Source organism: Mya arenaria, chromosome 4 (assembly GCF_026914265.1).
Source record: "Mya arenaria isolate MELC-2E11 chromosome 4, ASM2691426v1".
Taxonomy (NCBI): Eukaryota; Metazoa; Mollusca; class Bivalvia; order Myida; family Myidae; genus Mya; species Mya arenaria.
This window is the reverse complement of record NC_069125.1, coordinates 50,527,594-50,552,123: the sequence shown is the minus strand read 5'-3', so window position 1 is coordinate 50,552,123 and position 24,530 is coordinate 50,527,594. Positions and strand designations below refer to the sequence as shown.

Here is a 24,530-nt window from a genome sequence, read left to right as displayed (position 1 = left end):
TCAATGTTTATGAGTTTATATCATTATTTAAACATAATCTCATATTTCGATAGTTAATAAAAATAGCATCGAAAATGACACCCCTTTACGACAGTCCTAGCTTGGTTGCCAATGTACACAAAAATCGACTCGAGAGAATTATATATTTCGTGTGTTCCCTGACTCTCTGCATAACAAAATGGTAATAAAATTTATTTGAAGTTAACAACGAAAGATAATATATTGTTTCGTTTACTTACAATCTACTAAAGTGTGATATTCCGCCGAATATTAAAAAGCACCTGCCAAGTAGATGAATTTTCGGACATCCACATTTTGCCCGAAATATTTTATCATCATGGAAGGAATTCTACCGACTGTACATTTGTTATTGTGGACAAGAGCAGTAAAATTTTGTATGGTACAATTTAAGTCATTCATCAGAGGTATGTCAATCTCAATGATAAATGTATGCATAGCATCATAGCTCTTGCGTACAAGAATGGTTCAAGTTTATGCACCAGTCAATTGTAACCACGCCCCCCCCCCCAGGTCCGGGGTTATTCCGAAGAAAGCAGGGGAAATGGGCCATGTTTTTACCTTCCAGGTGACCTACAGGGTTAATGCGTAGTCCACCTAAATGGCCGTCAACGAGCCTTTTGACAATTTTTTTTACTATGGCAGACTCGTGATGTCCACCATCCCAGCAAAAAGTAGCGAACGGTTCTTGCACAGAGAATCCTTGCAGCCACAAGTTTGAAATTATCTCCATTATAAATTCAAATTTCTACGATTATATTATTGCCTACTATTAAACACATATTTATTTATCTTGATATGCAGAAAAACATGTTCAGATATCATAAAACACTTACATATGTTGATTGTTTATCAAGTATCCTGATATCTGTAAATCTGAGACAAATCTGACAGGTTGTGTACAGAAAATATTAATGTGAAAATAACGACTCTAATGACGAATTCAATCCAGTTTATATTATTGTCTGGTATATAATGAAGAATTTTGTCATTATTATTCAACATCGATGCTTAGTATCACTATAAATTATTTTGCTGGGTGTTAAATGGTAGAGAGTTGTAGCGTTACAGGGATACAAAAGAAATGTCATAATAATAAAAAAGTATCCCTGATTGCTCATTATTGTAGCTAGGTTAATGCGGTGGTTTTGTCTTCGCGCCAAAATTAGTGGGGAATGGGCCTTACCTAGGGTCCCTGGGGGGGGGGGGGTGGTTACAATTGACTGGCGCATAAACTTGAACCATTCAAAGTCCCCGCTTTTCTCCAGACCTGGGGGCCGTGGTTACAATTGACTGGTGGATTACTGATATGAAATTGAGTCAAATGGTGCCAGACTGTAGATGCAATTTCCAAAATTAGATGTACCAAGGCCTAACTACACAATTCTGTTAACTATGTTTATCAGCTGTATTTATGCAGATGAATTTCGTTGTTATTTGCATTGTGATCTGATGAAATATTTACTCCCAAGTACTAGGCTGTGTTGAATGTTTTAAATTTTGTCTTTGAATACTTTATGTTGTTAATACAAGTGGTTTATGTGAATAAGCTTTTCTGATCTTTTCACATTTGTCTAGGTTAAACTTCAACTGGAATGTTTTCAACTGCAGTCTCATATTTTGCTAATGCTGTGTAGCAGCTGGATCAGAGTTCCTTGCTATCTTTGGACTTTTAATTTAACAAAAAAATCATCACTGTAATTACTGCGAAAGTCAGTTTTTGTATCTGAATATATCCATAAGAAGAGCTTTCTTTTGACTATGGTACACGTTAGTATTTGACACTGATATCTGAAACTGCAAGTAACATAGTGCAAGAACTCAATAACTGCCTATAGATTATGTGTATGTGATGGTTTGTAGTATAGCATGGCATGTTCACATGATTTGACTCATACATACATCACACATATTGAAAGTGTTACTTTATGTGCATTGTACTGGCACTAACTTAGTTTGGCAGCTGCTTGCTAAGCATTGTTTCATAAAGGAATTACATGCACACATAGTTATGTAAAATAATAAGGCCAAGATATTTAGTCTCCCCGTCCTTTGTAATGCTACCTTTATTTCAAACAATCAATAACATAAAAGTGAAATAACCATGATGATGTCCATGTGCCCTGGTTCTGAAGTCACATCAATGAATAAAGTATATGTACAATAGGAGCTTAAAGAGTTGTTAATGTTCAATTATCAATGGTTTTATATTTTGCTGTTGATTTATATTTTAGCCCCCTAAACAGGGTTCAGCAGGGAAAAAGAAGCTGTCAAAGGCAGAGAAAGAGAAGCTTAAAGCGGAGGAGGAAGAAAGGAAAGCTGTTGAAGAAGGTAATATTTATTCCACCAGTTGTTGAGTTAATAGAACTTGAATTTGGATCAACAAGCTTAAATTGAGTTCTGACTAGTATTTGGCATTGAAGTTAACAAGTGAGATTATGTATTAAGGAGCCCAGATAATTTGTTTACTAGTTTCACAATGTATGAGCTGGTGAAAACTTTTGACCATTGGGTTGAATAGAAAAAAAGGAAATAATTGGGGCATCTGTATATTGCTGAAAACTTAAGTAGTTATTGTAACAATTGTTAACAATATAATAAGTTATCTTTGTGATTCAAATTCCAATTTTAAATCACAACTTCATTCATGTACTCATAACAGAGGAAGCACGCCAGAAGGCAGAAGAAGAAGAAAAAGAAAGAAAGGAAAAAGAAAAACTTGAAGAAGCAGAAAAAAGAAAACTTGAAAATGCTGTAAGTCACTTCTGTCTGTGTTAAATGGAATAAATATTATGTTTTGTATTAAAGTAAATGTATACTGTGAGTAATAATAAAAATCCCATCAATACTTAAAGTAGAACTATTCAGCTTTCTTCTTTAATATTTCTATAGGGTAACAAATAAGTTGAATAACCATCATCTAATGCAAGAGTTTTATTGTTTGAAATGATAATATAATGTCAAGTTTTTTGTCACATAAAATTGAGTGAGCTAAGAATGTAAACTACCATGTACTTATTTGAGTTCTGTTAATTTAAATGTTTTATGTGACCATTGAACAGGAGAAGGAGAACCGTCGTCAAGAGATGCTGGCTCTCACGGACCTGCAGGAGGGGAACCAGAACAGACTCAATGAGCTCAATAATGATAGGAGGAGAAAGGCTAAGGTACAACTTCTTCCAAATTCATTAGTGTTAATTTGTTTTGGAAAAGTAATAGATAATGGAAATAATTTTCTGTTATTTGAGGCCAAATTGCAATTCAAGGGATCAATTCAGAGGCCAAATATGAAATTGCATATCTCATGCTGGCTTGTTTGGCATGTTTACACGTCCTTCAGTCTAAGTCTACAAATACAAATTGTTTACCTGTTTTAAGTTAAATCTAAAGTTAAAGTTTCATCATAAGTACAAGACATTTAAAGAATTTTTTTGTATACCTAGTGGGCTCGTTACATGCGTTGTGATGGTTCCCCTGATCCGACAATCCCAGGAGAGATAAACACATACATCAACCTGAGGCTGGAGGATTCCAAACACAATGATATCGACAGTGTCCTCAAACAAGGGGACCTCGACCTTAGTGTGAGTGAATATAATACATGTAGTTTCATTTTAGGTCATCTTTCAAAATGACAACACACATATTATGTTATTTTTTGGATATAAGTTTTATCACTCCAACACAATTACTTGTTGAGGTATTTACCTTTATAAATGGAGAAAAAGTGGCTTGTATTGTCATCTGCGTGTTATAAATGGAGAAAAAGTGGCTTGTATTGTTATCTGCGTGTGACACACTTGTTGTTAGTCTTATCATCTTAGCAAAGCTTTCCAATAGGTTTGAGGTGAGAAAGATCTAGTGCTAGTCTAGGCGTCAGCCGAGACTCACCCAAGAGGTTATGATTCGATCCCAACTCTGGTTACTTTCTCATGGCCTCTCAAAATAGACACTAGAACTAGTTTCTACTCAGGAAACAGACTCAAAAATGATTCTATAAGCTATCAGCTTAAAGAAATTAGTATTAGCTATAATGGTTTTCTCGGCATAAGATAAATAAGAATATTGTTGATAAATGTTGATATGACATATCTTCATTTGTTCACCACTTAAACCTGACTTTAGGGATAATCAACGTAACATATGTGTAAATATAAGGCACAAACATTTGTACATTTTTATAAAGCATGTCTTGATCATGAGCATTGCAATAGATAAAACACCAATAAAATAGATTGATTTCTTCACAAGTTATGTTTTGCATCTAAGTGTAACCATCCGAAAATATTCTGTTAAAGGTAATCCATGTAACAAATGTAAGAAGGTTGAGCCCACAACATGTGTTTTTGATATGTTTGCAGTTGATCAATGAGTTAGACTACCTGCTGGAGGACACACCAGAGTCAGAACTTGACATTGATGAGCTGGAGCGATACAAGAGTGTAAGTTTAAGATATACAATTTTGCATACCCCCGGTGGCTTAATTCCTACCTTATTATGTAGTTGTATATGCTAAGTTCTCTCTTAGACCACCTTATGAAACTCAGAGCACTTTTCTTTTTCTATCTTCCTTTATTATCTTTAGATTATAGAGCAGCGTTGTACATTTTTATACAAATTTCTTCATGTCTCTTAAATATGATGGCATTGATGGGTGTTTTAAAGATGCACACTCATTCCCAAATAAGATTGACCACAATTAATAATATTGTTTTAATATTCCCAAAAGGATGAATAAATGTCAAAAACATTGGTTCTTATGAAGGATACCAAGTTTAAATTGAAGGAAATGAGCACAAAACACAGTATTTCTACCTTATGAGACTAAAGTAGATTACAGTAAATATTTCAGTAAATATTTTAGCATTCACCAATCATTTAATATTTTTGCGTTTTCAACTATTAAATACACGGTTACAATTTTGTTATCAGTAATTAATATTTTTCATAAATGCATTAGTAAGTAAGTATTTGAAGGTTTATCAGTCAAAAATGATGTTTGCTATAAATGTGTATGTATTGATTTTGAATAAGAGTGTCACTTTAAAATTTTAAAGTAACATTTTATTCAATCCTTGATTAGTTTTTACAGAAATTATGAAAAGAATGACACATTTATTAATGGACAGAACAGTAGATCATTACCTTAGTGCAATAACTCATTAACTGCATATAGAAATAGAAGCAGTTATTGAGTTACTGCACGAAGATAATGAAATATTGGTTGAATTGAAAATAGTGCTTATTTAGGTATTTATGTTGTAATGGATAAAAATAGAAGTGAATATATAAAGATAACCTTTTAAATATTTTATTTCAATAAATGTGACTGAAAAGTGTAGAAACCGTTTTGTAATTGTGACCTAGTGATGTATCCTAGTTTGATAATATCCTTCTGGCCTAATATAGCGCCCGAATGGTCGACAAGAGCTTATACAACTACTTAAGCATGTAAGTCAGTGGTGCTCAGACTCTGGCCTGAAAATCATTTTGCCAGTATTTTATTTTGTGGTAAAATTAAAGTTAGATATATATACTTTTCTCTTTGTTAATGATATTTTCAGGCCTGATTCTTACTTGATATGATCTGATGTGATTCTAATGATTGTGCTTGTGTTTTGTTTTATACATATGTATTGGCTGTGCTTTGCAGTATTGTTATATATATTGAGCTAACATATCAGTACAATTTTGTATACTGTATTAATATTATAAATGAAGCAACATTCATGAAATAACTTCAATATGTAATTTATTTTAATAAAACTAATGTAAACTTGATCTAACATCATGTATGAACAGCATTGAAAATGTGCTTGGTAAATAGGAACATTTTATGTTTGAATTACGTAAGGTTAATTATCAGATTAGAATTTATGGTCTAAATCGAATATCACATTTATTAAACTTGTTTTCTAATTTTGATGAAAACTCTCAAAGGTCCATTTTGACCAATTTAGAACACTCACTTGTTTTTTCAATACTCAATGACCACACATGCAATATTCTCTATATATTTTCCTTTACAAGTCTATCTCACCAAAACTTTATTGCATAATCATGAGTAAAATACTTGTTTTTTCAATTACATTAAACTAGTGTCATACTAGTAAAGATATTCACTTATTCCTTTCAAATGAGGTTTGAAACATAGTTAGAACTGAGTACTCCAATCAGTGGCCGTTCTATAGTAATACCTGTGTGTTATAGACGAGAGAGGACCTGCAGCAGCTGATCCAGACAAAGCTAGATGCAGCGACAGTGATGATCCTGGGGCAGGCGACAGACCTGTGTGATACTGAGACGTTCAACCTTCACTACCTAAAGGCCAACTCCGAGATCTGCCTCTGCATCTGGGGAAACCTCTCCAAAAATCCCAGGTAGGGGATACATAATTGATATAAGGCCAAATGGAATTATGACTGCCTTCAATAATTACCTACTTACCAAGGGTATGTTGAATCCACCTCTGTTATGTGACGTGTATTTGATTGTCAAGGGTTTGTTTGTGACTAGTAAATTTCTCCATTCGTTTAACAGTTATGAATACTTATATCAGGTAGGTTTGGCGGCATGTAGATGATTATTTTCAATTACTGCGGCTGAAGACAGTTGCCTCTATGTTGTGACAGGGAAGATCTGGCAATGAAATGTAAAACTTTTGTTTGCTGTTCCACAGAATTTTTTCAGAAGCACTTAATTAAAGCAATTTTTTTATGATTAAAAATAACTGGACCATTAGTAAGATAGGTGCAGTCTAGCTTTTGAGGAATTGCTTAGTTTTAATAAAGATAATCATTTTTTAGCTTTATTGATTGGCTAATTTTAGTATTAACCCTTTAAGTCATTTGATTATATTCAAAGAACCAAAAATAATTAATCTTAATTTTAATATTTCAATGTTCATTTCTGTGTTGGTTGGTTTTCAGGATCAAGTTGTTTGAGTTCAAAGAGCGAGGTTTCCAGTTTGAGATCCCACGTCTGCTCACGTTGTCGGATGTTGGGTTCCGTGTGCTGCTCACCCAGTATGACCACTACTCCTCCACATGCAAGTCATACTACCCCAGGAAGAAGAAGAAGGAAGGTAGGCCTGGAATATATCAGCATGACAATCTAGTTTTGTTGACAGAACTAGTTTGGTGCGCCTTTGAATGATTGGACTTATTCTAGTTAGAACACAATAAATCTACTGTAGCAAAACTGATCTATGTATGTATGATTAGTATCAATAAAAAAATAGTTTTCATATTGACTTATTGTTGGACATTCTACATTGATATTTTATCAATGTTCTCCATTAATGCACATAGGTTTACATATCCATTCTGTTGTCTGCAGAGCCTATTGAGGAGGTCAAGGAGGAGGTTCAGGAGCAGGAGAAGAAGGAAGAGGAGGAGGAGAAAGGAGATGAGGCGGCGGAGGAGGGCGCTGAGAAGGAAGACACTGAGGTAGGGGGATCACTCCTGTTAGCATGAATATTTCACATCCAGAAACATAACGTGCAATCTTGTCTATAACAAGCTGGATTTAAAAGAATTCTTCAAAACAGTATGACTTTTAAATGACATCATGTTAAAGAAAATTAAAAATATATATAGTCAAAATTCAGCTATTTTCCATCATGGTAGCAGAAATCTTCTCTGCTTGTTAAGGGAAATCTCTGTGGAGGAGATTGGAAAAACACCTTGTAGTAATTCGATTACGTTGAGTTTTTTTCTGTTTTTCTATTTCATTTGTAACATCAAATCATTTGTATACAGTGATATAAAAGACAGTTTCTCATGTATTTTGATTAAATGCTCCAGTAGATAGTCCCTCTATATACTTCCTGTGTGCCTTTTATTTCATGATTAATTATTAACTTATGACCATTTTGTTTACATTCAGGAAGAGGTAATATATAACTAAGGGAAAATATCACAGCTTAATGGAATTGTGGCGTGTGGTATACTGGTTCACATCTGGATTGAATTGAAAACTATCTAGAATAATGCTTCTGTCTCATATGTGGCTTTAGAACTTTCATCTCTGTTCTCTACATGCAACTCATTTGTAGTTAATACGAAGCCACTTTTGGCAATGTTCAGTGAAGGGGTTTTCCTTTCAAAACATCAAATGCAAAAAAAGGTTTAGTTTTTATTCTTATTTATTGAAGCTTGATTGAGACTTAAGCTTATAGCTTATAGAATCACTATCAAGTCTGTTTCCTCAGGGTAGAAACTAGAAACCAGTACTAGTTTGAGCGGCCATGAGAAAGTACCCTTAGTTGCGGCCCGCCCTTAGTGGGTATTGAACCCACAATCTCTTGGTTGGGAGGTTCAAAGTATTGCATACAAAAGATTTGTTTTCTCGTTTAGTAAAAGTACTTCTTTAGAGAGGTGGAATGATGTACTTTGAAAAAGCTGTCCACATTAACTTGGTTAAAGTGGAGTAGTTCAATCCTTTGCATTCAATATATAAGGTTCAAAATACATCTGGGGAGAAGTCTTTATTTAAGCTTGTAGATTTTTTCATAACATTCCAAAAACAAACCAGGTTCCGGATGATCATGATTGTAGTCTTTAAATTTACTGTATAGTGGAGTAGTTAATGCATGTTTGAATTGAATGCTGTGGTAGTGTTGGTATTTAAAGAATAAAATCAAAATAATCACTCTCACAACTTAACACATTTATAGCGGTCAAAATTAGCACAAGCCCGCAAGCCCTGCACTGGTAAAATGTCTTTCGGGCTTACTCAAATTCTGAAGTTTATATAGCAGGGCTTGTTCAAAACATATGATTCCATGCAATAGTATAAGAATTCGGGCTTGTTTATCCGAAAGTCTAATTTAAATGACTGCATTTATTCAGTCTTTTTTCATTCAAATTTCAGCCATTTTCAGAACTTCAAGTAAAATTATTGTTTACCTGTAAATTAACTTTCCATTTTTGTAATTCAATATTTGGAGTGACATACAATATATTTTGTTTCTCAAAATCCCACATTGTTGCTATATTCACACTTTACCCAAACCATCTGACTGAAGTTCACTTTTTCCCGTAAATCAAACAATTTATAATGTTGTCTTTTACATTCGAAATGTCATTTGCCCTTCAATGGTATTGTTGTTGATTTAAGCTTCAAGGCATGATTTGGGTTCTTCAGACAATACTGTTACAAATAATTTAATTATAAATGAGAAATGCTTATGCACATAAACTATGGAGAAACTATATACAGATGGCTTCAGCAAAGTCAGTAACATTTTGCATATATATTACTGGGAAACTTAATTAGAATGTCATCATTGTTTGTACCTGATATCTCCTCATTGCTTGAGCATTTTATCTGTCTTGGTTTTCTTCTTTCTTGTTTCTTTAATGTGAAATTTCTCTGACTTTTCAGGACAAAGGGGTATAGTATAGTGTTACCAAATGTTTTTGTGCCAGCATAGATTTGAGATTTTGATCTTGTTTGAAATGTTTATGTATACATATTAACAGTGTGTAAGTTTTAAACTGACTGATACTTGTTTCCCTTTTTGAAACCTACATGTAAATTTAATGTGAATGTGTTTTTAATAATTTGTGGAAAAAATAAATACGCACAATTTTTATGATTTACCATAAACTGGAAAAAATAAAATAAAACGACTTCAACTCGTTCTTTCTGGAATTAATGATTTTTAGAACTACTATGCTCGCACTTCTATAAGTAGCACGGATTGCAAGTATACATGCATACAAATCTATGTGTAAGCATGCATCATATCATTATGGGTTAATCATTTATGTTAATTATATCATGAAACGTGGTCTATGAAAATGAGTCCTGTTGAGGTCAAAAACAAAATTTAACCACGAAGTAGGATTACAAAACAAACTTATACAATTTGTTAAATTAAATCAAAGAAACCTTTATGAAAACATGTAATAATATAGCTATGATTTCCTGCTTATGAGGCACAAAACTTTGCAAAAATTAAAACGTCACTTTTTCTTCCTCAGAACTCATTTTCACTGATGACATGACAATTATTTTACATACTTTATTTCTTTGATTACTAAGAAATTACTATGAATTTTCAATGTGATGATCAGTTTTTATAAGCCATGAAACTCATGTTTTTACAATCTCTTCATAGCCAATGTCATGTTCCAATTCTTACTGAACAGGATATCGTTGTCATTCTTGATAAAGACAAAGTCATATAAACATTGATGTATGATGGATCACAAGAGATACAGTAGCCTACAGATATTAATATACATTTTTTACAGCACATGCATATAAATAGTTACTTTTTTTTCTTCAAAAGACCCCTTTCATGCGCAATTGGAGTATTTTATAATTACAAATTATGCATGTTTTTATATTTTATTTATGATTATTATAAGCATGAAAATTGTAATTTCAGTGTAGGCAGTTATTCAATTTCTTCTTTTGTTGAAAAATAAGGGAAAAAATAGTAACATGACATATCAAGAGTATTCATGTATAAAAGCGTATTTATTAGACAATAAAATATCATAAATATTCCAATAAATTGAATATCATAAATAAATAAAATAAATACTACGTAAATTAGTATTGATTATTGATTATTGATTATACCTGAGCAGGACCAAACCAAATGTCCTTACTTCAAATTTGCAGAAAAAAATGAAAACAATAAAAAAAAAGTAAGACAAAAATGTGATAACAAAACAATATTTTTCTTAGGAAACTAATGTCGTTGTGAACATTTAAGGATTTATTTCCCTTGTCCAGGACCTGATGGCGATGTTGCGGCAAATGAAGGGAGAGGCCCCACCAGAGGAGGAAGAAAAGGTTGAGGAGGTGGAGAAAGCGGAAGATGTTGAAGAGTTTGAAGACCCCATTACTCCAGGTAACAAACCAACACCTTACTGTACAACTTTACAGTCTGCTGTGTGCAGTGTTGGGCATAGTTTTGAGTTTAGGAAAAGAAACCTACAAGCCTTCTCTCTGCAATGTATATGAGCAATAAAGCTCACAGTGTAGGATTTTAATTGATATACATATACTTTATTAAACATGGAAATGCATTAAGAAAATTATGTTGAGTTTATTTAACAAGTTTGTTTATTGATTTTGTGTTTTAACGAGATTCTAACTAATTAAAGCTTGGCATGATTGGAGAATTGGTAAGACGGTGTACAGATCATTACAGAATTATATACTAACACCTTTATACAAAATATACTGCCACTACTCTTCAAATTAAGGAACTCTCATGGTTATGAAAGCTTGTATTTATTAAGGTTTGGGTGCATATTAAAAATGACACTTACAAACTCAAAAACGACATGTACAAACTCAACAATGACACAAACCAACTATAAATGATCCAGACAAATTTTAGATATTATGTAGAACTTTTGAGAATAATGTGACAGTTTAAGTATTAATGAAACAAAATTCAGAAGTTCAGGGAAATTTAGTATTTTATGTGACAAAATCTGCGAACACTAAGCCAAAGTTGAAAATGAAGTAAAGCAAGAAATCAAGTTTTTTTTTAAATCACTGATTTTTTAGTGGTGATATTAGATTTATTTTACTACTATAATACCACTGTCAAGCTTAAAAAATGAGCGTGCTGATCTCTGGCCTAGTTATTTGCAGATTGCATCACATTTTCAGATTTGACTTAGAATTTAAGGATTTTTTGGGTACATTCATAATGGTACCGGTATTTGAGGAATTGGGTGACATGTAGTAAAGCACAATACATCCCCAACTTCACTCCCTGGATATGGTTTTAGTGGTATTTTACATTGTTCTATATTTTTGCAATCAACCTTTTGTTTATATTTATAATGTGAAATAAATCATATACTACAAAATAACATTTATGCATAATGATAGTTATGCATATGTGTTTGTTTATAATGCATATTTAGTATTACAATAACAAAATCAACAATTGTAGCTTTTGTACATTTCTTTTGATAAATGTAGTATCCATTGGTATAAGTATAAATTTCATTTAATTAGTCAATTTTGTCAATAACCTCATAGAAAGATTATGGTTCATATTTTTGTTTCAGCTTAGAATTTTTGTAAAAAGTACAATTTTCTCCAATTTAAGTCACATTAAATTATTCAATTTAGAAAGATTTAGAAAGGTTGAAGAATTGTCTCTCCTGACTTAGTCTCACCCTAATTACCCCCCCTCCTGTTTGTTGTATAGAGCCCCCAGAGTGGGAGGACTTTGATGAGGATGAAGATGTAATGGACCTGCGGGCAAACCATGTACTGGGCGGGGTGTTTCATTTCAACCTGATGCAGCTCCCACCCCAGCCCAAGACTGTCAACAACTGGGTCATCACCAGATGTGAGTGTGGCTGATAAACTATTTCTTGACTGATTTTTAATCAAATTATAAATTGATATGTATGATGGAGACTTCCATGTCTCGTGAATAAGCATCTAGGCTACATGCTTACATAATTGTTTCATGACAAAATGTGCCAGTTTTGTGTAAAATATCTATAACGAATATGGAATATTTGGCTGAAAACAACATCTTGAAAAGTCATTTTCTGTTGGCCTTCAAGCCTCTCAGATATTTATTGATTGTCTTCACTAAAGGAACCAAGACATTTGAAATTGGAATAAGTTTACTTGGTTCTAATCAACATAATAATCTTTTTCAGTGGTGGACCCTCCTGTGATTGAGTATGTAGACTATGTTGCGGACACAATGAACCCCCTGTTGAACAAGGAGGGGGCCTCACCAAGCCAGGAGAAGGAAAAGGCTGCGGACACACAGAAGAGGGATGAGAAGCCCCCAATAGCAGTCACACTCAGGTGAGACTCGGCTTGCATCCACAGTCAAAATGAAACAAGCCTGCAAACACTTAATCAAAATTTGGGAGTCTTGTTCAAAATGGTATTTATTACAACAGAGCATGTAACAATAGTTTTGCGAAGCGTCTTGTTGGCAAAGTTTAATATAGTGACTACAGTAAGGGTGGTTCTGTATTTCAAAATCTTTATTAGATTTTAAATTGAAGGATTGGTACCTTGACATCTCCAATCATGTGAAAAAAAATATATAACATTGGCAATTTGAAAACAAAATGACAAATAACTTGTGATAGCTCAATAATTTCAAAACTTAACCAGAAATTCAAAGAATTTGTTACATTTTGTTTTTGTATAGTTCTGGTGTTCCTGTTTTAATTGTGATTTCCATTTCAACGTCCACTGGCTTTCTACATGTGCTTTATAAAAGGCCTCCATCCAAGCTTTGTCTTTCTTTGTTACTTTTTTCACAACATAATCTAGAGCCCTATACATTACATTAGGCCCTGAAGCAAGTTTCTCAATTGATAGAATGGTTATTCTCTCTTTCATTGAATGAATTTTAGTGATAGTGTTGAAATCATTGATGTCAGCATTCATTTTCTTGCAGAGACTGTCAATGTTATTCTGAACACTCCCTGTGCTGTTTTCATAAACAGGGAACCAGTCAGTTTGAATTCTGGAGTTCAATATTCCCCTAGGGTCTCTCACAAGGAACAACACCTTCAGTTTTGGAAATATCATGAGCAAATCAGGCAGCATTGACATTCCCAACCGCAGAATTTTTACCACCCTCAAGTCTGAGTTCCTACATGTTTCCTCTATAGCACTATAACAGATGTTTGCAGACTGGTGCTTTAAACACAGGCCAAATTGAATCCATGCGGGACCTGATTTCTCCTTTTCTTGGAGAATTCTTGCCACTGTGCTGACTGGGAGCTTATGAATATTGCAGGTGTAGATGTTGTAAACTATGTCCATGGCCTTCGCTATTCTGATTTGGGTGTTGTTATACCTGCAATGTACATAGAGAGAGAGTTGTATAGTTATATGCCTTTTACTTTTATTTCTTATTTAAGGGGGTTCAATGTAGGTTTACACTTGATTGATGAAAACTTTTTCCTTTTTTTTAATGCATTATTATGTTTCACTCATTTAAATAAAAAAAAGCATATGATTTGTGTACAAATGAATAAAAATATTAGCGATATGTTGATGCCTTTTTACAGTAACTTGGGAATTTGTGACTATGTAGTTGTTAATTGAATACCCCATTTATAAAGGCTCATATTTTTTATTGCATATCCTTATTAAAATCAAATGAGTTAAACATAAAATATGCCTTAAAGTTAAGTAATTCTTATGTGCATATTTTAAGTGTAAACCTATATCGTGCCCCTTCAAGTCCTTTAAATAAGATATCTTATTTTTATCCGGTCATTAGCCCCATTCAATCATACCTTTTACAATATTGTTTAACAGACAAGAATTGGCTTCATATTTGCACATAATTAAAAAAATAGAGATTATAAGTGGTATTTTATGGGTTACATGGTGAATGTAAGGAACTCTGAAATTCATAAAACTGTATACACACAAGCAAAGGTCGATGGACATATTGCAGACTTTCTTCTGGTTTATGTAATGGAATGGAAGCACATCTATCAATGGTTCAAACACGTAAAACACGCTGGGAGAATCACGAAACATCTCGCCAACCACTGTCGACCCACTCCTCATGTAGGAAAACAGTATCACACCTCTGGATGTGTGCATGTTTTGTCTGGTTCTGTTTGTTAGAGATAGGGGACTGATCTTTGAAGCTGCAGTCAACTTGGCTTTCACTGTAAATAAAAAAGATCCATATTTAGAAACAGATTTTTTTTCATTTACTTCCTAGCTGATCATTTATTTGAAAATGACAAAAATGATCTTTTTTTGTATTTTTTTAAATCAAACTTACTTGAAAGTACTTCTGTGTTATAATCATTTTCCATCTTATGATCACTTTCCATCTTATAATCACTTTTCATTTTTTTAGACCAAATATTATGTTGAAAAGTTAACCACAGTGAAAAAACTGTCACAAAAATTAATATCCCAGACACTTTGACATTTCTTGTCGTCATTTTGCAAGATTATATTCTGTCTGAATGCATTTCTTTCTGTAAAATCTATCTCTGTATTGATTGGATTGATGAAATTGTTTTATGCCTCTGGTCAAGAAAGTCTTGAATGATCATTAATATTTTATGAAGTGGTTGCTTACTTTGGTTCTTTATTAATTATTCATTACCTCTTTGTTCAGTTTCATGTATGAATATAGTTGTCTTTTGGAGAACCCCCCAAAGATAGAATCATTTGTTTCCCATGTAAAAGTAAGGTGTCAGCTGAGATGCAATCTTTTAAACCTTGTTGAATTATCTGAATTGCAATGCTCTGTTGAAAGTATGTCATTCCCATAGAGAGAAAGAAAGAGTATCATCATGCATGTAGTACAGGACTAGGGGGACATTTCATTAAGGAGAGATTTACAACAGTTACGTACTGGTGGCCATTTTATCCTAGGAAACTACTTTACTACCTCGAAGAAATTACTCCTAGATTGTGTTTTGATGAATGGCCCACTTCGTTGTTTTCAATCATTACTAAGAACACAATTGCTTCTACGATTCTTGATGAAATAGCTTCCAGGTAGCTTTTGGTGACATATGCTTATCTATTGAATAAATGATTTGAGAAGTTTCACATTTTATCTCCTGTACCTCTATGTAATATGAAAACTTATGCAGCTTTTCACTGGTTTATCCAACATTTCTTCGGCAGGTTGCCCATGGGGTGTCTGTTCACAGAGGAGCCGCAGGTCGCCCGCTGGGATGACAAGAAGAAACACTGGCGCCAGGACGGCTTTACTGACTTCAAATATAACGAAGGTAATGATTGTGCCTCACTTTGAATCATATTAGTTTTTTATCATTTTGCGCCAATATCAAAGATAATAGTGGTTTTGTTATCACAAGACTTCAGTATGCCCAGCTTAGTAATACTTGTACAGTAAAATAATGAGCAGATTTTCATAAGGAATACACATACACTTACAAATAGAAATAACATTAACTTGAAATAATTAATTCTTGGTGTTTTCAGAGACACGGATGTTTTCCTTTAAGACGGCATATTTCGGGACAATGGCCCTGTTACAGGATGCCCACATCAACATGCCATTCCAGTCATGGGAACTCCGCCCTCACAAGACAAACTCTGCTGTCCTCACCATCATAGCTGCTATCATTGAGATTGAAATTGAAATCAAGGTATTTAATGGGAAAAACTGTGTTCACCTATTCTTGATATACAAGTTTTTCATTAGGGAGAAAAGTGTTTTAGTAGTAAACAGTTGTGTTGAATAGATCAATACTTAAAAGCTCTACTTGTATTGAACTTTTGAAATCATTACTTATTCAGGTTTTGACTTATAATCAGCAATGCAAAAAAGATTGTTGTTGTTGGTTGGTTGAAAGGTATTGTCAAAACAATTGTGAGATTTAGTTTTGTTTTATCATTTTTTGATTCTGCAGGAAATGCAGCATGTAATATCCCTTCCTTTTCTCCCACAGGACGCCATGTGCTGCCTAAGCAAGCCCGATGACAAGCCAGAGCTGGAACACATTAAAGGGCGATGGCTCACTCCCAAAGATTTGATCAAGGTAACAAGATGATTCGATGATAGTCATTGCTCATTTGCATCTTGTTTGCAGAAGATACTCAAGATATTCAATGTTTCTTGTACACCTCTTACGAGTATGAACAATTGTTGTTAAGGCCATAAAAGTTTAGAAATGTACATGTATGTATGATTTGAAGTTGTGAAAACATTGTAATATTTCTGTTATTTCAGACGCTTCGCAAGGCTGGTATAAATGTGTTCCCAGCTGATGACTCTGCCAAATATGTCAGCATCCAGGATAAGGTAGGGACTTCCATGATACTAATGAATTATATTAATGTCAATATAGAAATTAACCCATTTTTAGAGCTACCTACAGTTCACTCCTGGTGAGGCCTGGTATTAATTTAGTTAATGTCACCATTTCAATTTTACCTTACTGTTTTAATCCTTTATCAGTATGGAGAGCTACAAAGCTGGGTATAAATAAAATATATTATTCCAAAGTAGTTTCTCACACTATTTTATATGATCATAATGCTGTGATCAGGAGATCACTGGGGGTCGACCTCTAGCAAAGGTAAGATTAGATGTTTCTCCCTGCTTCATCACACTTACCTTGTTATGCCCATGGAAATTCCAAAGTTATATGGTCTGTCATAAAAGGAAATCAAGTTGGAATAATGTTGATCCAAGGTTCTGTATCAAATAATCATTCCCTGCCTTAGTGTCTTTCTTGTGTGAACAATGTACTATAATTATCTCATATTGAGGCAAAAACCTTAAATGTACGACTCCTTTCCTTCTACATTGTCTCCAAATATTGTTCAAATTTTTACTTTTAATGTTCTTGACTGAAACTTGAAGGATAATGCTGTATGATCTTTCTGTTCAGTATTATTGTTTATGATGTGTGGGCTTGGTCTGTTCAGTTTAATTTCTGATTTATTTTTATATTTTAGTTCACCTGAAGTAATTTTACTATCTGTAAGATTTTTTTTAAATTGCAATTAAGAATTTTATCTGATAGGAGTCCCTTTGCCCTGATATTGTCAATCTGTTGATGGTCAATCAGTTCTGTCAACTCCAACTTGAGCGTAAACCATTGCAATTATTTGGTCAACAAACATGTTACATGTAGTAACTGTTGAATGACATAATTAAAATTTAAAATGAAGTCACTTAAGATATATTTAAACAATTTGATATAATATTATGCACCAGTCAATTGTAACCATGGCCCCACCAGGTCCGGGGGTATACCGGGGAAATGGGCCGTGTTTTTACCTTCCAGGTGGCCCCGCAGTGCAGGGTGAATGCGGTGGTTTCGTCTTTGCGCCAAAAATAGCGGGTCATGGGCCTTTCCTAGAGACCCTGGGGTGTTGGGGGCATTTGGCGGGGATTTTACCAGAAGTTTGTCTCCGCAGAGCTGGGATTTAACCCGGGGTTGGCTGGACCGAAAGTCAAAGTCCACGCTTTTCCCTGGACCTTGGGGCCGTGATAACAATTGACTGGTGTATTATATGTATATATACATGGGGTTCCACCCTGTTCTGATGAACCTGTACTGTCTTCCAGCATCCAGTGATTGAGGAGTGGTGTTATGAGCAGATAGCCCTGGCTGCATCAGCATACGCATTCTCATGGTCCAAATGGAACAGCGAGACCCAGGACCGTGAGAAACTGCTCTTCCAAGGGGCAGAGTCCCTTGAGGATCAGCCACTTCCTGAAGTAAGCAGCTTGTTGTTTTCTCTGTATATCAACATTCTGTTTTAAATATGTGGCACAAATTTCTCAACATTATTAAGCATAACTAGTTTAAATAGCTAACATGTACTTCAAGGCTTAATTTCTCACTTCATCTTCATTTTACCGAATACAAAATTGTTCAACATGATAACCATGAAGATCTTTGCAGTTTGATTATGTTATGCTCCTTGTAATGATTTTAAAACTTCATTGAATGGGAAGTAATTTTACAAGTCTTGGATTGGTGAATCATCTGGTATACCGGTAATTAAAACATTTCAAGATACTAATATCCATTCTGTGACTTATAGGAGGACTGGTCCCTGTTCCTAATGACCAAGCGCAGGAGCTTGAAGCTGAAGATGACCGAGTTTGACGACGCCTACTCCGAGGACTATGCCGAGGGCACTGCTGTAAGTTTCATGTTTTCTTCCTTACAATGTCTGTACCTTAAATCTGTTATTTTAAAATTGATATGGTTTCAATATATAATGTTAAATCTATCATTTTGAAATATATTGTTTACTTCTGCCTAAACATTTCTTTTTTGTTTTTCTTATAGCCTCAGAATATTCAAATATCCTTCCATTGTACCTTTAAATTAAAGCTGAGCTGAAATTATCAAGAATCTTCTATTCTTCCCACAGTTCAAGTCAAACCTGTACCACCTGTTGACGGAATACTCCACAAAGGATGCAAGGGAGCGGATAATGGACACCAACTTTGAGTTTACGGACTGTGTACATCAGCTACTCTCTGCCACAAAAGTCCTCACATACGCCTAAAGCCTGGCTCACACAGGGACTTTAGTCAATCAAAGTTGTTAGACAATGCATCTTTGATTTAAAACTGTTTTTGAACATCATCTCAAAGAATTGGAATGCTCCTGAGTAAAAAAAAATGGATAAATATTGTTGTTGTTTTGACATTTGTTTGAGCATATTGAAATATGCATTTAATTGTGGTCTTTAAGATTCTTTTTTACTATATATCTAATAATTTTACTTTATTATTTTCAAATTGAATAAAACATTTTTTTTTACATTGTGAAAATTTTAAAGGTTACATGTACAGTATTTTGTTATTAGATTGAACACATATTTGAAGCCACATCCGTCCAATATTTATTTCAATATGTTTCTTGTTTGAGTTGACATATGTAACAATTGCATATTTGAATAAAAAAGTATACTTATAAAAATATCTTGATTCCTGCCATACTATTCAATTTAAACTGGGAGTAGGATTGTTTTTGGTCCCAGATTTAAATGAATTTTAATAGTGGGTTTAATTTCATTACCTTGCAACAGTGCTTCTAACCTTATCTGAATACATGTTACACATTTGTAAACTGCAACGCCGACACTGATAGTGTAGTTATATGATGGTGAATATTTTTAGTTTCTCAAATCCTGTAAAGAATGATATAAGGAAATGTCAACAACATTGTCAATGTCAATGGAACAACCACAGTATATTGATGGAATTTCTATCAGACTGGAACATGCTGACAATCCATCTTTGGGAAGCACAGCATCTCCTCTTTGTAATAATGCTTCGTTTGAAGATTTATTAAATCCAATTCTGTGGTTGCTCAGAAATAGACAAGACAAAAAATGATGCTATAACTCTTATATGTTATAAGGGCTGGTCATAACTCTGTGAATAGACTGAAACTTTCTGATATGTGCATCACAGGTGGTTAATGAAATTTGCAATTATGATTTGTTGAATTAAAGCCAATAGTTGATGGAGAATACATGTAGTTTGGACAAAAATAATAATAATAATAATAATAATAATAATAATAATAATAATAATAATATCTTTATTTTAAGAAGGTGACATATTAAGATCATGTACAAAACTACAGAATCTTATTTTCGATATGGCCCTCTGAAACAGAATGAAAATATGGCAAATAATCATAAGACAAACATGAAGACGATGCTAACAACGATGACGATGATGATGATGATTATAAGTATGCTGTTGATGCTGACGATAATGATGCATATGATGACATGATGATGATGTTGAATCAATATTAGACAGATACTCTCAGTTAAATATAATTATGAATAAAACATCACAATTTGTATAATCACAAGTTTCCTATGAGGTACTGTTTGACCTTTATTTTATACGTATTAAAGTTTTTTGATTCTCGTATTTCCAAAGGTATATTATTCCAAACAATTCTGCTGTAATATGTAAACGATGCTTTCATATAATTAGTACGAGGTCTAGTTTGTAAAACAATATCTTTGTGTGCCATTGATCTTAGCATATATACATTATTGTCTGAAACTGTTACTAATTCTGACATATATGATGGAGCCATGCTATTCAACGTCTTGTAAACTAATACTGCTGCGTGGTATTTACATCTATCCGAGAAGTTTAGCCATTTTAGTTCTTTATATAGATTTGTTGATGAATCTCGTTTAGATTTACCAAGTATGATTTTTGCAATTCGTTTTTGTAAGTTATTTATTTTATTCACATATGAATTGGTTCCCTTGCCCCAGACCAAGCAGCCGTAATCAAAATTTGGCAGAATATATGCATTGTAAAACATTCGTTTTGTATCAGGTGTGAGGAAATATATTATATTTTTTAGAAGTGCAATTTTCTTATTCAGATTTTTACAAACATAATCGATTTGCACATGCCAGTTTAGAGTATTATCTATATACAACCCTAATAACTTTTGCACAACAACATTAACTATTTGAACATCATTAATACAAAGTTCAAGATTCCCAGTGTTTTTTAATTTATTTGCAGACCCTATTAACATGCATTTAGTCTTGGAAGGATGCAATGACATATTATTTAGTTGACACCACTTATTAACATAATTTAAATGATGTTGTAATTTATTTTGAATATCCGTCAACTGATATCCAGATTCATAAAGTGTTGAGTCATCTGCATATAGATCTATATTTAATGTTGGATGCATAACTGCAATATCATTTATGTATAAAATAAAAAGCAAGGGTCCCAGTATGGAACCCTGGGGTACCCCAGATGTAACAGTGAGTTTTTGCGATTTAATTTTGCCAATCTTTACAATTTGGTTTCTATTTTCAAGATATGATTTAAACAAATTCAATGCTATTTCAGAAAAATGATACAGTTTCAATTTATAAAGAAGAATTTCATGATCAACTAAATCGAAAGCTTTTCTCAAATCCAAAAATATCGCACCAACTAGTTTACCACTGTCAACATCTTTAAGCCAAGTATCTATAAGTCTTATTAGAGCAGTGTTACATGAATGGTGTTTTCTAAATCCAGATTGTGTTTTGTGTATGACATCGGTTTTCTCAAAGTACAACTGTACCTGTGTCGCTATATGCCTTTCAAAGATTTTTGATATAGTTGGGAGTATTGAAATGGGGCGGTAATTATTGGGGTCCTCTTTGTTGCCCGACTTGAAAATTGGTATTACTCGTGCTTCTTTCAGTTTATCAGGGAAAACTCCATGCGCTATACTACTGTTGATAATTGATGCTATACAAGGTGTAATAGTATCACCACATTGCTTCAAAATTTTGGGGCCTACTCCATCTATGCCTGTGGCCTTTCCAACATTTAATTTATCAATAATAGTATGGACTTCATAAGGGGTAATATGTTTAATCTCAAACCTATCTGTACCTAGTTTTGTATCTAGAATATGTTTTAAGTTTCTAAAATTTGTATTCAAAAACTTTGTTTTATTTATAATGTTTGAAATGCTTACAAAATGACTGTTTAATTCGTTTACAATATTTGACGGATCTTCAACCGGAAATTCATTAAATGTCATTTTATGAGGTAATGCTGTCACAGTTGATTGATTCAAATGTGAAATATCTTTTAGATTTTTCCATAAATATGTCGGATTTTTATTGTCTTTTATTGCATTGTTGAAAAAATTCTTTTTACTTTTCTTTATCATAGAAGTTACTTTATTTCTAAGTATTTTATACTGGTCTATGTTGCCAGTTTTTCGGCATTTATCCCTGTGATTTATTATAGATATAATTTCCTCAGTAAACCAATCAGGCTGATTCTCGCGTTTCACACGTTTATCTTTGACTGGGGCATGTTTAGATAAAATGCCATTTAGAATTTCATAAAATCTTTTCAGTGCATCATTGGAATTTGACAATGAGTCTATTTCATCCAGTCCTGAAAACATCAATTCTGCCTGAAAAGCTTCTTTTTCAAATTTCTTAAAAGATCTATATTGTATAACTGTATGGCTATTAGGGGCCAATTTTGGTAATTTGTCTGTAATAGAATGTGTGAAACAAACGGGAAAGTGGTCACTTAGTGATAAGTGAGACACACACCATTCAGTTACATGATTACTCATATTCGTATATAAATGATCTATTATAGTAGAGTTATTTTTTGAAATTCTTGTTGGTGATTTGATTAATTGTTCCAAGCCATACTTCGTGGTAAGATCTGCCCATTTAGTGTTGTTATATTTGCCACTTTCCGGCGAATAATTGATATTAAAATCTCCAATTAAATGAAACCCAATATTAGAACTATCAGCTATTTCTAACTGCTTATCATATAAGTCAATCCATTTTTGTTGGGAGTTCGGAGGTCGATAAATGAAATTGATTAAGAACGATTTGCAATATAGACCATTAATTTCAAGCCAAATCGATTCAATGTCATTTACCTCGAGATCTAGACGTCTACGGTACTGTATATTATTGTTCACGTAAACAAGAATACCCCCTCCCTTTTTATGTTCTCGGTCTTTCCTTTCAAACGTGTAATTCTTAACTTGCAGCATATTGTCATTGATATCTGCGTGTAAAAAAGTTTCACATAAACCTAATATATTTGGCGAATACGATTGACAAAGGTGGTATTTAATTTCCTCAAGTTTCGGAAGCAAATGACATACGTTTAAGTGTGCATTCATAGGAACTCTATGAATGGGAAAATCAGAGTGCCATGACTTCAAATACAGTGGAGAGAACAATCTGATGATTATACACAGCTCCTCTTGCAAATGAAGCTTCTTATAAAGTAAAATTGTTGAATTCAAGACAGTGGTTCATCAGAAATACCTGTATAAGTACAATACATGTAGGGAGATGGGTCATAACTGGTGAAATATAAACAAACCTGTGACAATGTGTGCCTACAATGTGTGTGTCTCTTTCTAAGGCTTCCAACAAACTCCTGTTTTGATGACTGTTCTTAATGAATATGTACTCTGTGTTAAACTTAGTTGTATTGTAACATTGCCGTTTCTCATTCTGTCTGTCTGTTTGGTCTTGAACTATGTGCCTCTAAGCAGGGAACTATTTTGGCTGGTAGGCTTGCCCCTGTAGTTCCCATTGTTTCAAGCCTGTGGTTACCAAGTAATCAGCCACACAAGTAGTGTTGGATGAATCACTCTATATTTATATATAGAGAGAGAGAGACCAATGGACAAACCAGCAACTAATTGTATGATATTTCTTAAACAATTCATTTCTTTTGTAAGAAACCTTATAACTTTGTGTTATGGTGGCCTTAATGTGTACATAAATGTGTGAATATTCTGCTCAGTTTCCATAAAATTATGTCACTTTAATCTAATCACTTTTCCTGGTCTTGATAAGATTTTTCTCGAAATCATAATGATAAAAAAGGAGAAAAAAATCAGCTTTGTTAGATTGAATGCTTTCAGAGGGCAAAATGCATCCAGTAATTATTCGAGACCCTTTCACAAATGTTAAAGAAATCTTGAAATAATCGCTAAAGTTTTGGATCACAGGTCATGGTCAAGGTAAAAACCATCTCCCTTACGTCTGTTCCCATAAATCACCTTGTATAATTTTCAGACCACAAAATTATGGTCTAACTTACTCAGCTCAAAACAATGGACTTTTAACAAACATCAGGAGTCAATATTGCAATATTTGTATTGTTTCCATCAACCACTACTACCTTTTTAAAAAAAGACCCTTAACCACTTAAATTGCCTGTCAGGAATACTCAAAATAATAAGATTTTATTAGCATTGATATGCATTGTAATACGAGTACATGATGAACATGATTCATTTAACTTGTTAACGTTAGGGTCTGTAATAATCAATCAAATGTCACACTTATTTTTTGAAGTAATTTAATTAGAAATGTACACAACAGTGAAAGTTGAAAAGATGATCTCCCAGACTTATTCTGTTTACTACAGCCCTTGTACTGTCAGACCTTTTGTATCTAATATTTTGTTTTATTCTAATATTTTAAGGCCAACGAACAACAAAGATAC

The 24,530-nt window shown here is 33.4% G+C and overlaps 1 protein-coding gene across 3 annotated transcripts; it reads left to right on the top strand.

The window, feature by feature from the left end:
* The first annotated feature begins 88 nt into the window (after positions 1-88).
* Positions 89-19,499, top strand: LOC128229680 (dynein axonemal intermediate chain 7 homolog). Of its 3 annotated transcripts, XM_052941466.1 has the most exons (21): positions 102-181; positions 2,253-2,349; positions 2,681-2,772; positions 3,081-3,185; positions 3,462-3,602; positions 4,380-4,460; positions 5,429-5,470; positions 6,230-6,399; positions 6,949-7,103; positions 7,358-7,467; positions 10,772-10,889; positions 11,146-11,166; positions 12,213-12,356; positions 12,679-12,832; positions 15,656-15,762; positions 15,977-16,143; positions 16,447-16,536; positions 16,728-16,799; positions 18,075-18,227; positions 18,557-18,658; positions 18,893-19,499. In XM_052941466.1, the coding sequence occupies exons 1-21, from the start codon at positions 179-181 to the stop codon at positions 19,028-19,030; spliced, it is 2,262 nt and encodes a 753-aa protein (XP_052797426.1). In that variant the 5' UTR covers positions 102-178; the 3' UTR covers positions 19,031-19,499. The 3 variants fall into 3 exon arrangements, with proteins under 3 accessions (XP_052797425.1, XP_052797424.1, XP_052797426.1); XM_052941465.1 differs by lacking the exon at positions 5,429-5,470 and having other exon boundaries at positions 89-181; positions 18,893-19,485; XM_052941464.1 differs by lacking the exon at positions 11,146-11,166 and having other exon boundaries at positions 89-181; positions 18,893-19,484.
* The last annotated feature ends 5,031 nt before the right edge of the window (positions 19,500-24,530 follow it).

Excerpts from the sequence above, each read along its gene's own strand:
- LOC128229680 (XM_052941466.1), top strand. Across the intron at positions 5,471-6,229 it reads TTATACAACTACTTAAGCAT|ACGAGAGAGGACCTGCAGCA; the intron begins GTAAGTCAGTGG and ends TGTGTGTTATAG. Across the intron at positions 11,167-12,212 it reads TTGGCATGATTGGAGAATTG|AGCCCCCAGAGTGGGAGGAC; the intron begins GTAAGACGGTGT and ends TTTGTTGTATAG.